The sequence below is a fragment of the Lethenteron reissneri genome, unplaced genomic scaffold, assembly GCF_015708825.2.
Source record: "Lethenteron reissneri isolate LAM-NWPU_2019-01 unplaced genomic scaffold, ASM1570882v1 scaffold_1640, whole genome shotgun sequence".
Taxonomy (NCBI): Eukaryota; Metazoa; Chordata; class Hyperoartia; order Petromyzontiformes; family Petromyzontidae; genus Lethenteron; species Lethenteron reissneri.
In genome coordinates, this window is record NW_026891378.1 from 1,427,153 (window position 1) to 1,443,697 (window position 16,545).

The window sequence follows — 16,545 nt, forward strand, 5'->3', positions numbered from 1 at the left end:
TCTCTGTGTTTCTCTTTGTCTCTCTCTCTCCGTGCCTGCTAATCCCATTAACCGCGTCTCTTTCTGTCTGTGTCTCTCTGTGTGTGCCTCTCTCTCTCTCTGTGTCTCTGTGTCTCTCTGTGTATCTCTCTTTGTCTCTGTATGTCTGTGTCTCTCTCTGTCTCTCTGTCTCTCTCTCTCTGTGTCTGTGTATCTCTGTGTCTCTCTGTGCCTGCTAATCTCATTAACCGCGTCTCTCTCTCTCTCTCTGTGTCTCTGTGTCTCTCTGTGTGTCTCTGTGTGTCTTTCTCTGTCTCTCTGTGTGTCTCTCTCTCGCTCTCTGTCTCTCTGTCTCTCTCTGTGTCTCTCTCTGTGTCTCTCTCTGTGTCTCTCTCTGTCTCTCTCTGTCTCTCTGTGTCTCTCTGTGTCTCTCTGTGTGTCTCTCTCTGTGTCTCTCTCTGTCTCTCTGTCTCTCTCTGTCTCTCTGTGTCTCTCTGTGTCTCTCTGTGTGTCTTTCTCTGTCTCTCTGTGTGTCTCTCTCTCGCTCTCTGTCTCTCTGTCTCTCTCTGTGTGTCTCTCTCTGTCTCTCTGTGTCTCTCTCTGTGTCTCTCTCTGTGTCTCTCTCTGTGTCTCTCTCTCTGTCTCTCTCTCTGTGTGTCTCTCTCTCTGTCTCTCTGTGTCTCTGTGTCTCTCTCTGTGTCTCTCTCTGTGTCTCTCTCTCTGTCTCTCTCTGTGTGTCTCTCTCTCTGTCTCTCTGTGTCTCCTCTCTGTCTCTGTGTCTCTCTCTGTGTCTCTCTCTCTCTGTGTCTCTCTCTGTGTCTCTCTCTGTGTCTCTCTCTCTGTCTCTCTCTCTGTGTGTCTCTCTCTCTGTGTCTCTGTGTCTCTCTCTGTCTCTGTGTCTCTCTCTGTGTCTCTCTCTCTCTGTGTCTCTCTCTGTGTCTCTCTCTGTGTCTCTCTCTCTGTCTCTCTCTCTGTCTCTCTCTCTGTGTCTCTGTGTCTCTCTCTGTGTCTCTGTGTCTCTCTCTGTCTCTCTGTGTCTCTCTCTGTGTCTCTCTCTCTGTCTCTCTCTCTGTGTCTCTCTGTGTCTCTCTCTGTGTCTCTGTGTCTCTCTCTGTCTCCCCGTGTGTCTCTCTCTGTGTCTCTCTATCTCTCTGTGTGTCTCTCTGTCTCTCTGTGTGTGTCTCTCTCTCTCTGTATCTCTGTCTCTCTGTGTCTCTCTCTGTCTCTCTCTGTCTCTGTGTCTCTCTCTGTGTCTCTCTGTCTCTCTCTGTCTCTCTCTGTGTCTCTCTCTCTCTCTCTGTGTCTCTCTCTGTTTCTCTGTGTCTCTCTCTGTGCCTGTTAATCCCATTAACCGCGTCTCTCATCGAGATGGATGCGTTCCCGGCTGGTGGGAGACATGTCAGCTTGGTTGTTCCTGGGGGTGACCCTTCTACCCCCCCTCTCCCCCCTCTCCCCCCTCTCCCCCCCTCTCCCCCCCTCTCCCCCCTCTCCCCCCCCTCTCCCCCCTCTCCCCCCCCCCCCCTCTCCCCCCTCTCCCCCCCTCTCCCCCCCTCTCCCCCCCTCTCCCCCCTCTCTCTTTGTCGTGTAAATCAGGGGGGGTGGTGGGGGGTGTTTTGTGTGTTTCTGCGTGACTCTGTGAGTTAGCCAGTCTCTCTGTTTAACCAAGCGACGAACATCTGCCGCTGTGACCCTCCCCACTACCCACCCACTACCCACCCACTACCCACCACCACATCTCTCTCTATATCTCTATAGCAAGCTATATATCTTCTCTATGTCATGGGTGGGTGGGTGGGTGAGTGAGTGAGTGGGTGGGTGAGTGAGTGGGTGGGTGAGTGAGTGGGTGGGTGAGTGAGTGAGTGAGTGGGTGGGTGAGTGGGTGAGTGAGTGGGTGGGTGGGTGAGTGAGTGGGTGGGTGAGTGGGTGGGTGGGTGGGTGAGTGAGTGAGTGGGTGGGTGAGTGGGTGGGTGGGTGGGTGAGTGGGTGGGTGGGTGAGTGGGTGAGTGAGTGAGTGAGTGGGTGAGTGGGTGAGTGAGTGAGTGGGTGAGTGGGTGGGTGAGTGAGTGAGTGGGTGAGTGGGTGGGTGAGTGGGTGAGTGAGTGGGTGGGTGGGTGAGTGGGTGGGTGAGTGAGTGAGTGAGTGGGTGGGTGAGTGGGTGAGTGGGTGGGTGGGTGGGTGAGTGGGTGGGTGGGTGGGTGAGTGAGTGGGTGAGTGAGTGGGTGGGTGAGTGGGTGAGTGGGTGAGTGGGTGAGTGGGTGGGTGAGTGGGTGAGTGGGTGGGTGAGTGGGTGAGTAAGTGGGTGAGTGAGTGGGTGAGTGAGGTGAGTGAGTGGGTGGGTGGGTGAGTGGGTGAGTGAGTGAGTGGGTGGGTGAGTGAGTGGGTGGGTGGGTGAGTGGGTGGGTGGGTGAGTGAGTGAGTGGGTGAGTGAGTGGGTGAGTGAGTGGGTGGGTGGTGGGTGAGTGGGTGAGTGGGTGAGTGGGTGAGTGGGTGGGTGAGTGGGTGAGTGAGTGGGTGAATGAGTGAGTGCGTGGCTGAGTGAGTGAATGAGTGAGTGGGTGGGTGAGTGAGTGGGTGAGTGGGTGAGTGAGTGAATGAGTGAGTGAGTGGGTGGGTGAGTGGGTGAGTGAGTGAGTGGGTGAGTGAGTGAGTGGGTGAATGAGTGGGTGAGTGGGTGAGTGGGTGAATGAGTGGGGTGAGTGAGTGAGTGAATGAGTGAGTGAGTGGGTGAGTGAGTGGGTGAGTGAGTGGGTGAGTGAGTGGGTGAGTGAATGAGTGAGTGAGTGGGTGAGTGAGTGAGTGGGTGAGTGAATGAGTGAGTGAGTGGGTGAGTGAGTGAGTGAATGAGTGAGTGAGTGGGTGAGTGAGTGGGTGAGTGAATGAGTGAGTGGGTGAGTGAGTGGGTGAGTGAGTGAGTGGGTGAGTGAGTGAGTGAATGGGTGAGTGAATGAGTGAGTGGGTGAGTAAGTGAGTGGGTGAGTGAGTGTATGAGTAGATGAGTGGGTGAGTGAATGAGTGAGTGAGTGGGTGAGTGAATGAGTGAATGAGTGAGTGAGTGAGTGGGTGAATGAGTGAGTGAGTAGATGAGTGAGTGCTCGCTCCACACAGCACTTGCCCCTATACCAGCCCTGCCAGAGGCTACCCGGGGTAGCTTTGTCTTTGCCCGCGAAGTGAAACCAGCTGAAGCATCCCCCCTGAAGGCCCCGCCCCCCGGTCCCTCCCCCCCAGCCCCTCCCCCCTCCCAGCCCGTCTTTGTCTTCCCGCACAATGGGAGAGGGTGGGGGGGGGTGAGGGGGAGAGGGTGGGGGGGGGTGAGGGGGGGAGGGGGGTGAGAAGCAAAGACTCTGAACATATGTCTTGTGACACACAGACACACACAGTGACACACAGAGAGAGACACACAGAGACACACACAGTGACACACACAGAGACACACACAGAGACACACACAGAGACGCACACAGACACACAGAGACACACACACAGACACACAGTGACACACAGTGACACACACACAGTGACACACAGTGACACACACACACAGACACACACACAGTGACACACACACAGTGACACACACACAGACACACAGTGACACACACAGTAACACAGTGACACACACACAGTGACACACAGTGACACACACACAGTGACACACACACAGTGTCTCTGTGTGTGTGTAACTGTGTGTGTCTCTCTCTGTGTCTGTGTATGTGTCTCTGTGTGTGTGTCTGTGTGTGTCTCTCTGTGTGTGTCTGTGTGCGTCTCTCTGTGTGTGTCTGTGTGTGTGTCACTGTGTGTGTGTGTCACTGTGTGTAACTGTGTGTCTGTGTGTGTGTCTCTCTCTCTGTGTGTGTATGTGTGTCACTGTGTGTGTAACTGTGTGTGTGTCTCTCTCTCTGTGTGTGTATGTGTGTGTCTCTCTCTGTGTGTGTCTCTGTGTGTCTCTCTCTGTGTGTGTGTCACTGTGTGTGTGTGTCACTGTGTGTAACTGTGTGTCTGTGTGTGTGTCTCTCTCTCTGTGTGTGTTTGTGTGTCACTGTGTGTGTAACTGTGTGTGTGTCTCTCTCTCTGTGTGTGTATGTGTGTCACTGTGTGTGTCTCTCTCTGTGTGTGTGTCACTGTGTGTGTGTCACTGTGTGTAACTGTGTGTCTGTGTGTGTGTCTCTCTCTCTGTGTGTGTTTGTGTGTCACTGTGTGTGTAACTGTGTGTGTGTCTCTCTCTCTGTGTGTGTATGTGTGTCACTGTGTGTGTCTCTCTCTCTGTGTGAATGATAATTCACGTCTGATATGCCGTGGTCAGCTCATTTACACTTGAATAGAAGGGGAGAGAGAGGGGGGAGAGAGGGGGGGAGACACATTGAGCCTCAATCTGTCACGGGGAGAATAACGGGGGGAGGGAGACACGGGGGGGGGGGGAGAGACACGGGGAGAGGGACACGGGGTGGGGGGAGAGACACGGGGAGAGAGACACGGGGAGAGAGAGACACGGGGAGAGAGAGACACGGGGGGAGAGAGACACGGGGGGAGAGAGACACGGGGAGAGAGACACGGAGAGAGAGACACGGGGAGAGAGACACGGGGAGAGAGAAACACGGGGGGAGAATAACGGGGGGAGGGAGACACGGGGAGAGAGACACGGGGGGAGAGACACGGGGGGAGAGACACACTCATAGAGACCCACAGAGACCCACAGAGACCCACACTCACAGAGACCCATAGAGACCCACAGAGACCCACACTCATAGAGACCCACAGAGACCCACACTCATAGAGACCCACAGAGACTCACAGAGACCCATACTCATAGAGACCCACAGAGACCCACAGAGACCCACACTCATAGAGACCCACAGAGACCCACAGAGACCCATACTCATAGAGACCCACAGAGACCCACAGAGACCCATACTCATAGAGACCCACAGAGACCCACAGAGACCCACACTCATAGAGACCCACAGAGACCCATACTCATAGAGACCCACAGAGACCCACAGAGACCCACACTCACAGAGACCCATAGAGACCCATAGAGACCCACAGAGACCCACAGAGACCCACACTCATAGAGACCCACAGAGACCCACAGAGACCCACACTCACAGAGATACACAGAGACCCATACTCATAGAGACCCACACTCACAGAGATACACAGAGACCCACACCCATAGAGACCCACACTCACAGAGACCCATAGAGACCCATAGAGACCCACAGAGACTCATAGAGACCCACAGAGACCCACAGAGACCCACAGAGACCCACAGAGACTCATAGAGACCCACAGAGACCCACAGAGACCCACAGAGACTCATAGAGACCCACAGAGACCCACAGAGACCCACAGAGACCCACACTCATAGAGACCCACAGAGACCCACACTCATAGAGACCCACAGAGACCCACACTCATAGAGACCCACAGAGACCCAGACTCATAGAGACCCACAGAGACCCACAGAGACCCACACTCATAGAGACCCACAGAGACCCACACTCATAGAGACCCACAGAGACCCACACTCATAGAGACCCACAGAGACTCACAGAGACCCACACTCATAGAGACCCACAGAGACCCACACTCATAGAGACCCACAGAGACCCACAGAGACCCACACTCACAGAGATACACAGAGACCCATACTCATAGAGACCCACACTCACAGAGATACACAGAGACCCACACCCATAGAGACCCACAGAGACCCACACTCACAGAGACCCATAGAGACCCATAGAGACCCACAGAGACCCACAGAGACCCACAGAGACCCACAGAGACTCATCGAGACCCACAGAGACCCACAGAGACCCACAGAGACCCACAGAGACTCATCGAGACCCACAGAGACCCACAGAGACCCACAGAGACCCACACTCATAGAGACCCACAGAGACCCACACTCATAGAGACCCACAGAGACCCACACTCATAGAGACCCACAGAGACCCAGACTCATAGAGACCCACAGAGACCCACAGAGACCCACACTCATAGAGACCCACAGAGACCCACACTCATAGAGACCCACAGAGACCCACACTCATAGAGACCCACAGAGACTCACAGAGACCCACACTCATAGAGACCCACAGAGACCCACACTCATAGAGACCCACAGAGACCCACAGAGACCCACACTCATAGAGACCCACAGAGACTCACAGAGACCCACACTCATAGAGACCCACAGAGACCCACACTCATAGAGACCCACAGAGACCCACAGAGACTCACAGAGACCCACACTCATAGAGACCCACAGAGACCCACAGAGACCCACACTCATAGAGACCCACAGAGACCCACAGAGACCCACACTCATAGAGACCCACAGAGACTCACAGAGACCCACACTCATAGAGACCCACAGAGACCCACACTCATAGAGACCCACAGAGACCCACAGAGACCCACACTCATAGAGACCCACAGAGACCCACAGAGACCCACAATCACAGAAACCCACAGAGACCCACAGAGACTCACAGAGACCCACAGAGACTCATAGAGACCCATACTAAAACTAATCTCTGTTTATGTTACCAGCTGTAAGATGGGGAGATAGTGGGGGGAGGGTGGTGAGCGTGGGGGGAGGGTGGGGGGAGGGTGGGGGGAGAGTGGTGGTGCTGAGCGTGGGGAGAGGGGGTGGGGGGGGACGAGTGAGCATGGTGGGGAGGGTGGAGTGGGCAGGGTGGAGTGTGGGGGGTGGAGTGTGTGGGGGGTGGGTGGACATGAGCTATGAGCGTGACGCCTAAGCAGACGTTGCAAATTGTGCTGCTACCGTTTCGCTTGGAGCGAGCCGGAGACAATGGGGGAGGGAGACAATGGGGGAGACAATAGGGGAGGGAGGAAGACAATGGGAGGGAGACAATGGGGGAGGGAGACAATGGGGGAGGGAGACAATGGGGGAGGGAGACAATGGGGGAGACAATGGGGGAGGGAGACACTCACAATGGCGTTAATGCGGCGAGGAGAGGGAGGGTAGTGGATTTGTAAAACAGAGAATGTGTAAAATGTAAATCATGGTGTGTGTGTGTGAGTGTGTCTGTGTGTGTGTGTGTGTCACTGTGTGTCACTGTGTGTGTGTGTCTGTGTGTGTGTGTCTGTGTGTGTGTCTGAGAGTGTGTGTCTGTATGTATGTGTCTGTGTGTGTGTGTGTGTGTCACTGTGTGTCACTGTGTGTATGTGTCTGTGTGTGTGTCTGTGTGTGTGAGTGTGTGTGAGTGTGTGTGTGTGTCACTGTGTGTCACTGTGTGTGTGTGTGTCTGTGTGTGTGTGTCTGTGTGTGTGTCTGAGAGTGTGTGTCTGTATGTATGTGTCTGTGTGTGTGTGTGTGTGTCACTGTGTGTCACTGTGTGTATGTGTCTGTGTGTGTGTGTGTCTGTGTGTGTGAGTGTGTGTGTGTCACTGTGTGTCACTGTGTGTGTGTGAGTGTGTTTGTGCGTGTGAGTGTGTGTGTGAGAGTGAGTGTGTGTCTGTATGTATGTGTCTGTGTGTGTGAGTGTGAGTGAGTGTCTGTGTGTCTCTGTGTCTCTGTGTGTGTCTCTGTGTGTGTGTCTGTGTATCTGTGTGTGTCTGTCTGTTTGTGTGTGTGTCTGTGTGTGTGTCTGTGTGTCTTTGTGTGTGTCTGTCTGTTTGTGTGTGTGTCTGTGTGTGTGTCTGTGTGTCTTTGTGTGTGTCTGTGTGTGTGTGTCTGTGTGGCTGTGTGTGAGTCTCTGTGTGTGTGTGTGAGTCTCTGTGTGTGTGTCTGTGTATCTGTGTATCTGTGTGTGTGTCTGTGTGTCTGTGTGTGTGTCTGTGTATCTGTGTGTGTGTGTGTCTCTGTGTGTGTGTCTCTGTGTGTGTGTCTCTGTGTGTCTCTGTGTATGTGCGTGTGTCTGTGTGTGAGTCTCTGTGTCTCTGTGTGTGTCTGTGTGTGTGTCTGTGTGTGTGTCTGTGTATCTGTGTGTGTGTCTGTGTGTCTGTGTGTGTGTGTCTGTGTGTGTGTCTGTGTATCTGTGTGTGAGTCTCTGTGTGTGTGTCTGTGTGTGTGTGTGTCTGTGTGTGTGTCTCAGTGTATGTGTGTGTGTCTGTGTGTGAGTCTCTGTGTCTCTGTGTATCTGTGTGTGTGTCTGTGTGTGTCTGTGTGTGTCTCTGTGTGTGTGTCTGTGTGTGTGTCTGTGTGTGTGTATCTGTGTGTCTCTGTGTATCTGTGTGTGTCTCTGTGTGTGTCTGTCTGTGTGTGTCTTTGTTTGTATGTATGAGGCAGAGAGAGTGGGGGGGGGGAGAGAAATACACCGAGGGCGAGAGAGGGCAGATTTGTAAATGTAAGAATGTGTAAATCAGGGAGCAGGCGAGAGAGAGAGAGAGGAGAGGGGGGGGATTGTGAATCTAAAGGATGTGTAAATTATGGCGTCTGTATGGGGGGAGTGGTGGCACAGTGGTTAGCGCACTGTGGGGTGGGTAGGGGGGTGGGTGGGTGGGTGAGTGGGTGGGTGGGTGAGTGAGTGTGTGGGTGAGTGGGTGGGTGGGTGGGTGAGTGAGTGGGTGGGTGGGTGGGTGTGTGAGTGGGTGGGTGAGTGAGTGGGTGGGTGAGTGGTTGGGTGAGTGGGTGGGTGGGTGGGGGGGTGGGTGAGTGGGTGGGTGGGTGAGTGAGTGGGTGGGTGAGTGGGTGAGTGGGTGAGTGGGTGAGTGAGTGAGTGGGTGGGTGGGTGGGTGTGTGAGTGGGTGGGTGAGTGAGTGGGTGGGTGGGTGAGTGGTTGGGTGAGTGGGTGGGTGGGTGGGGGGGTGGGTGAGTGGGTGGGTGGGTGAGTGGGTGAGTGAGTGAGTGGGTGAGTGAGTGAGTGAGTGGGTGGGTGAGTGGGTGAGTGGGTGAGTGGGTGGGTGAGTGGGTGAGTGGGTGAGTGGGTGGGTGGGTGGGTGAGTGGGTGAGTGGGTGGGTGGGTGAGTGGGTGGGTGGGTGGGTGGTTGGGTGGGTGGGTGGGTGAGTGGGTGGGTGGGTGGGTGGGGGGGTGGGTGAGTGGGTGGGTGGGTGGGTGAGTGGGTTGGTGGGTGAGTAGTGAGTGGGGTGAGTGAGTGAGTGAGTGGGTGAGTGGGTGGGTGAGTGGGTGGGTGAGTGAGTGGGTGAGTGGGTGGGTGGGTGGGTGAGTGAGTGGGTGGGTGAGTGGGTGGGTGGGTGGGTGAGTGAGTGGGTGAGTGAGTGGGTGAGTGGGTGGGTGGGTGGGTGAGTGAGTGGGTGGGTGAGTGGTGGGGGTGAGTGGTGAGTGGGTGGGTGAGTGAGTGGGTGGGTGAGGTGAGTGAGTGGTGGGTGGGTGGGTGAGTGAGGTGGGTGGGTGGGTGAGTGGGTGAGTGGGTGGGGTGAGTGAGTGGGTGGGTGGGTGGGTGAGTGAGTGAGTGGGTGAGTGAGTGAGTGAGTGGGTGAGTGAGTGGGTGGGTGGGTGAGTGAGTGTGTGGGTGAGTGGGTGAGTGGGTGAGTGAGTGGGTGAGTGAGTGTGTGGGTGAGTGGGTGGGTGAGTGAGTGAGTGAGTCAGTGGGTGAGTGGGTACATCAGTCTATGTGGAAGATGCTGCCGATGATGCTGATGATGATGCTGCTGATGATGATAAAGATGCTGATGATGCTGATGCTGCTGCTGATGATGATAAAGATGCTGATGATGATTCCCTGTCTCTCTCTCACAGACTTTCGTGTTCACGGATGGTGAGGACGAGGAACTGAATCGAGAACTTGGTGAGTGGTGGTGGTGAGTGGTGAGTGTGGTGAGTGGTGAGTGTGGTGAGTGTAGTGGTGAGTGTGGTGAGTGGTGAGTGTGGTGAGTGTAGTGGTGAGTGTGGTGAGTGTAGTGAGTGTAGTGGTGAGTGTGGTGGTGAGTGTAGTGGTGAGTGTAGTGGTGGTTGTTGATGTTGCTGATAATGATGTTGTTGATGTTGTTGTTATTGATGTTGTTGTTGATGTTGTTGTTGATGTTGTTGTTGTTGTTAATGTTGATGATGATGTTGATTTTGTTATTGATGTTGTGGATGATGTTGATGATGTTGATGTTGTTGTTGTTATTTATGTTGTTGTTGATGTTGATGATGTTGATGATGTTGTTGTTGTTGTTATTGATGTTGTTGTTGTTGTTGATGTTGTTGATGTTGTTGTTGATGTTGTTGTTGATGTTGTTGTTGATGTTGTTGTTGTTGTTGATGTTGTTGTTGATGTTGTTGTTGATGTTGTTGTTGTTGTTGACAGGGGGCCACTTGCTCCAGACCAACTGCTCCTCTGCGCACTCGCGGCAGGCGCTCTCCTGCAAGATGGCGGTCGAGTTGGACACTTTCCTGCGAGGATCACACAAGTAGAGACACACACACACACAGTGACACACACACAGACACACACAGACACACACACACAGACACACACACAGACACACAGTGACACACACACATAGTGTATATACACAGTCACACACACACAAGTAGAGACACACACACACACACACAGACACACACACACACACACAGACACACACACACACACACAGACACACACACACACAGACACACACACACACACACAGACACACACACACATACAGACACACACACAGACACAGACACACACACACAGACACACACAGACACACACACACAGACACACACACACAGACACACACACATACACACACAGACACACACAGACACATACAGACACACACACAGACACAGACACACACACACAGACACACACAGACACACACACACAGACACACACACACAGACACACACACATACACACACAGACACACACACACACAGACACACACAGACACACACACACAGACACACACACAGACACACTCACCTATTACTCACCTATTCACCCACTCACTCACCTACTCACTCACATACACACTGATACTACTACTAATGATGCTGATACTACTGCTAATGATGCTGATACTACTAGTAATGATACTGATACTACTACTAATGATGCTGATACTACTGATACTACTACTAATGATGCTGATACTACTACTGACAACCCACAGATGGTTTTGCCACGTTGACGACGACACGTACCTCAACACGGCCTCGCTGCTGATACTACTACTACTGATACTATTACTGATGATACTACTGATACTACTAGTAATGATGCTGATACTATTACTAATGATGCTGATACTACTACTGCTTCACCCACAGATGGTTTTGCCACGTGGATGATGACACGTACCTCAACACGGCCTCGCTGATGAAGCTTTTGCGGAGATTCTCTCACCGTGGCGACGTCTACCTGGGCAGACCATCACTAGACCATCCCATGCGCACCCAGCAACAACAGGTGGGGTAACCTGGGGTAACCTGGGGTAACCTGGGGTAACCTGGGGTAACCTGGGGTAACGTGCGTGTCACTGTGTGTGTGACGTCTACCTGGGCAGACCATCACTAGACCATCCCATGCACACCCAGCAACAACAGGTGGGGTAACCTGGGGTAACCTGGGGTAACCTGGGGTAACCTGGGGTAACTGTGTGTGTGTGTCTGTGTGTGTGTCTGTGTGTGTGTGTGTGTCTCTGTGTGTGTGTCTGTGTGTGTGTGTCTCTGTGTGTGTGTCTGTGTGTGTGTGTGTCTATATGTGTGTCTCTCTGTGTGTGTGTCTCTGTGTGTGTGTGTCACTGTGTGTGTGTCACTGTGTGTGTGTCACTGTGTGTGTGTGTGTCTCTGTGTGTGTGTCTGTGTGTCTGTGTGTGTGTGTGTGTCTGTGTGTGTGTGTGTCTGTATGTGTGTCTCTCTGTGTGTGTGTGTCTGTGTGTGTGTCTCTGTGTGTGTGTCTCTGTATGTGTGTCTCTCTGTGTGTGTGTGTCTTTGTGTATGTGTCTCTGTGTGTGTGTCACTGTGTGTGTGTGTCACTGTGTGTGTGTGTGTGTCTGTGTGTGTGTGTGTCACTGTGTGTGTGTGTCACTGTGTGTGTGTCTGTGTTTGTGTGTCTCTCTCTGTGTGTGTCTCTGTGTGTGTGTGTCACTGTGTGTGTGTGTGTGTCTGTGTGTGTGTGTGTCACTGTGTGTGTGTGTCACTGTGTGTGTGTGTGTCTGTGTTTGTGTGTCTCTCTGTGTGTGTGTCTCTGTGTGTGTGTGTCACTGTGTGTGTGTCACTGTGTGTGTGTGTCTCTGTGTGTGTGTCTGTGTGTGTGTGTCTCTGTGTGTGTGTGGGGTAACCTATCTGTGTGTGTGAGGTAACCTCTCTCTCTCTCTGTGTGGTAACCTCTGCAGGAGGGTGCTGCTGAGTTCTGGTTTGCGACCGGCGGAGCCGGTTTCTGCCTCAGCCGTGGACTTACTCTGAAGATGTCTCCCTGGGTCAGGTGAGTTACTCACCACTCACTCATCATTCACTCACTACTCACTCAGTCACTCACTCACTCACCCACTCACTCACTCAGCCACTCACTCACTCAGTAACTCACTCACTCAGCCACTCACTCACTCAGTCACTCAGTCACTCACCCACCCACTCACTCACCACTCACCCACCCACCCACTCACTCACCCACTCACCCACCCACCCATTCACCCACTCACGCACCCCCCCACTCACCCACCCACTCACTCACCCACTCACCCACTCACCCACTCACCCACTCACTCACCCACCCACCACCCACTCACTCACTCACTCACCTACCCACCTCACTCACCCACCCACCTACCCACCTACTCACCCACCTCACTCACCCACCCACTCACTCAGTCACTCACTCACTCACCACCCTACCCACCCACCCACTCACCCACGCACCCACCCACTTACCCACTCACTCACTCACCACTCACCCACTCACCCACCCACCACTCACTCACTCACCCACTCACCCACTCACTCACTCACCCACTCACCACTCACCCACCCACTCACCACTCACCCACCCACCCACTCACTCACCCACTCACTCACTCACCCACTCACTCACTCACCCACTCACCCACTCACTCACCCACTCACTCACTCACCCACTCACCCACTCACTCACCCACTCACTCACTCACTCACTCACCCACTCACCCACTCACTCACTCACCCACTCACCACTCACCCACCCACTCACCACTCACCCACCCACCCACTCACGCACCCACCCACCCACTCACTCACCCACTCACTCACCCACTCACCCACCCACTCACCCACTCACTCACCCACCCACTCACTCACTCACTCACCCACCCACCCACTCACTCACCCACCCACCCACCCACTCACCCACCCACTCCCTCACTCACCCACCCACCTACTCACCCACCCACCCACATTGTTGTTGTTGTGGTTGTTGTTGTTGTGGTGGTGGTAGTGGTGGAGAGTTCATGGCAACTGCGGACAAGATCCGCCTGCCAGACGACTGCACGGTGGGGTTCGTGAGTGAATGGCTCCTGCGAGTTCCACTCACCCACTCACCACTCTTCCATTCTCACCTGGAGGGACTGGCTCAGCTGCCCACTGACTCACTCACCAGCCAGGTGAGTAACTCACTCACTCACCTACTCACTCACCCACTCACTCACTCACTCACCCAGTTACTCAGCCACTCACCCAGTCACTCACACAGCCACTCACTCACCCACTCACTCACTCACCCACTCACCACTGTTCCATTCTCACCTGGAGGGACTGGCTCAGCTGCCCACTGACTCACTCACCAGCCAGGTGAGTAACTCACTCACTCACCTACTCACTCACCCACTCACTCACTCACTCACTCACCCAGTTACTCAGCCACTCACCCAGTCACTCACACAGCCACTCACTCACTCACTCACCCACTCACCACTGTTCCATTCTCACCTGGAGGGGCTGGCTCAGCTGCCCACTGACTCACTCACCAGCCAGGTGAGTAACTCACTCACTCACCTACTCACTCACCCACTCACTCACTCACTCACCCAGTTACTCAGCCACTCACCCAGTCACTCACACAGCCACTCACTCACCCACTCACTCACTCACCCACTCACCACTGTTCCATTCTCACCTGGAGGGACTGGCTCAGCTGCCCACTGACTCACTCACCAGCCAGGTGAGTAACTCACTCACTCACCTACTCACTCACCCACTCACTCACTCACTCACTCACTCACCCAGTTACTCAGCCACTCACTCAGCCACTCACCCAGCCACTCACCCACTCACTCACTCACTCACTCACCCACTCACCACTGTTCCATTCTCACCTGGAGGGGCTGGCTCAACTGCCCACTGACTCACTCACCAGCCAGGTGAGTAACTCACTCACTCACCCAGCCACTCACCCACTTACTCAGTCACTCACCCAGTTACTCAGCCACTCACCCAGTCACTCACACAGCCACTCACTCACCCACTCACTCACTCACCCACTCACCACTGTTCCATTCTCACCTGGAGGGACTGGCTCAGCTGCCCACTGACTCACTCACCAGCCAGGTGAGTAACTCACTCACTCACCTACTCACCCACTCACTCACTCACCCAGTTACTCAGCCACTCACCCAGTCACTCACACAGCCACTCACTCACTCACCCACTGACTCACTCACCAGCCAGGTGAGTAACTCACTCACTCACCTACTCACTCACCCACTCACTCACTCACCCAGTTACTCAGCCACTCACCCAGCCACTCACCCAGCCACTCACCCACTCACTCACTCACTCACTCACCCACTCACCACTGTTCCATTCTCACCTGGAGGGACTGGCTCAACTGCCCACTGACTCACTCACCAGCCAGGTGAGTAGCTCACTCACTCACCTACTCACTCACCCACTCACTCACTCACTCACTCACCCAGTTACTCAGCCACTCACTCAGCCACTCACCCAGCCACTCACCCAGCCACTCACCCACTCACTCACTCACTCACTCACCCACTCACCACTGTTCCATTCTCACCTGGAGGGGCTGGCTCAACTGCCCACTGACTCACTCACCAGCCAGGTGAGTAACTCACTCACTCACCTACTCACTCACCCACTCACTCACTCACCCAGTTACTCAGCCACTCACTCAGCCACTCACCCAGCCACTCACCCACCCACTCACTCACTCACCCACTCACCACTGTTCCATTCTCACCTGGAGGGGCTGGCTCAACTGCCCACTGACTCACTCACCAGCCAGGTGAGTAACTCACTCACTCACCCAGCCACTCACCCAGTTACTCAGCCACTCACCCAGCCACTCACCCAGCCACTCACTCACTCACCCAGCCACTCACCCAGTTACTCAGCCACTCACTCAGCCACTCACCCACCCACCCACCCACTCACTCACTCACCCACTCACCCACCCACTCACTCACCCAGCCACCCACCCACCCACTCACTCACCCACCCACACACCCAGCCACTCACTCACTCACTCACCCACTCACTCACCCAGCCACTCACGTCACTCACTCACCCACTCACTCACCCAGCCACTCACTCACTCACTCACCCACTCACTCACCCAGCCACTCACCCCACCCACTCACCCACCCACTCACTCACCCACCACTCACCACTCACCCCACCCACTCACCCACCCACCCACTCACCCAGCTCACCCCCACCCCACATCTCACCACCCACTCACCACTCACCACACACTCACCCACTCAACCCACCCACCCACTCACCCACTCACCCACCCACCCACTCACTCACCCACTCACCCACCCACTCACTCACCCCCCTCCCCACTCACCACCCACTCACCACTCACTCACCACCCACCCACTCACCCACCCACTCCTCACTCACTCACCCACTCACCCACTCACTCACCCACCCACCCACTCACCCACCTCACTCACTCACTCACCCACTCACCCACTCACTCACCCACCCACTCACTCACTCACCCACTCACCCACTCACTCACCCACCCATCACTCACCTCACCCACTCCCCAACCCACCACTCCCCCAGCCACTCACCCACTCACCACCCACTCACCACTCACCACCCACTCACCACTCACCACCACACTCACCCACTCACCACCCACCACCCAGCCACTCACCCACTCACCCTCACTCACCCACCCACTCACTCACCCACTCACCCACTCACTCACCCACACCACTCACTCACTCACCCACTCACCCACCCACCACTCACCCACTCACCCAGCCACTCACCACGCACCACCCACTCACCACACCACCCACTCACCACTCACCCCCACTCACCCCACTCACCCACCCACTCACCCAGCCACTCACCACTCACCCACTCACTCACCCACCCACTCACTCACTCCACTCACTCACCACCACACCCACTCACTCACTCACCCACTCACCACCCACCCACTCACCCCTCACCCAGCCCTCCCCCTCACCACCCACCACCACTCCCACCCACTCACCACTCACCACCACCACCACTCACCCACCCACTCACCCAGCCACTCACCCACTCACCCACTCACTCACCCACCCACTCCCACTCACCACTCACCACTACACTCACCCACCCCTCACTCACTCACCACCTCACCCACCCACCCACTCACCCACTCACCAGCCACTCACCCACTCACCCCCCACTCACCACTACCACCCACTCACCACTC

At 55.0% G+C, this 16,545-nt stretch overlaps 1 protein-coding gene across 1 annotated transcript; it reads left to right on the forward strand.

Annotated features, from left to right (window-relative positions):
* Window positions 1-1,375: 1,375 nt before the first annotated feature.
* LOC133339065 (beta-1,3-N-acetylglucosaminyltransferase radical fringe-like) lies at window positions 1,376-14,341 on the forward strand. The gene is made up of 6 exons (XM_061547187.1): window positions 1,376-1,399; window positions 9,648-9,696; window positions 10,201-10,303; window positions 11,160-11,298; window positions 12,227-12,315; window positions 13,300-14,341. The coding sequence occupies exons 1-6, from the start codon at window positions 1,376-1,378 to the stop codon at window positions 13,634-13,636; spliced, it is 741 nt and encodes a 246-aa protein (XP_061403171.1). The 3' UTR covers window positions 13,637-14,341.
* The last annotated feature ends 2,204 nt before the right edge of the window (window positions 14,342-16,545 follow it).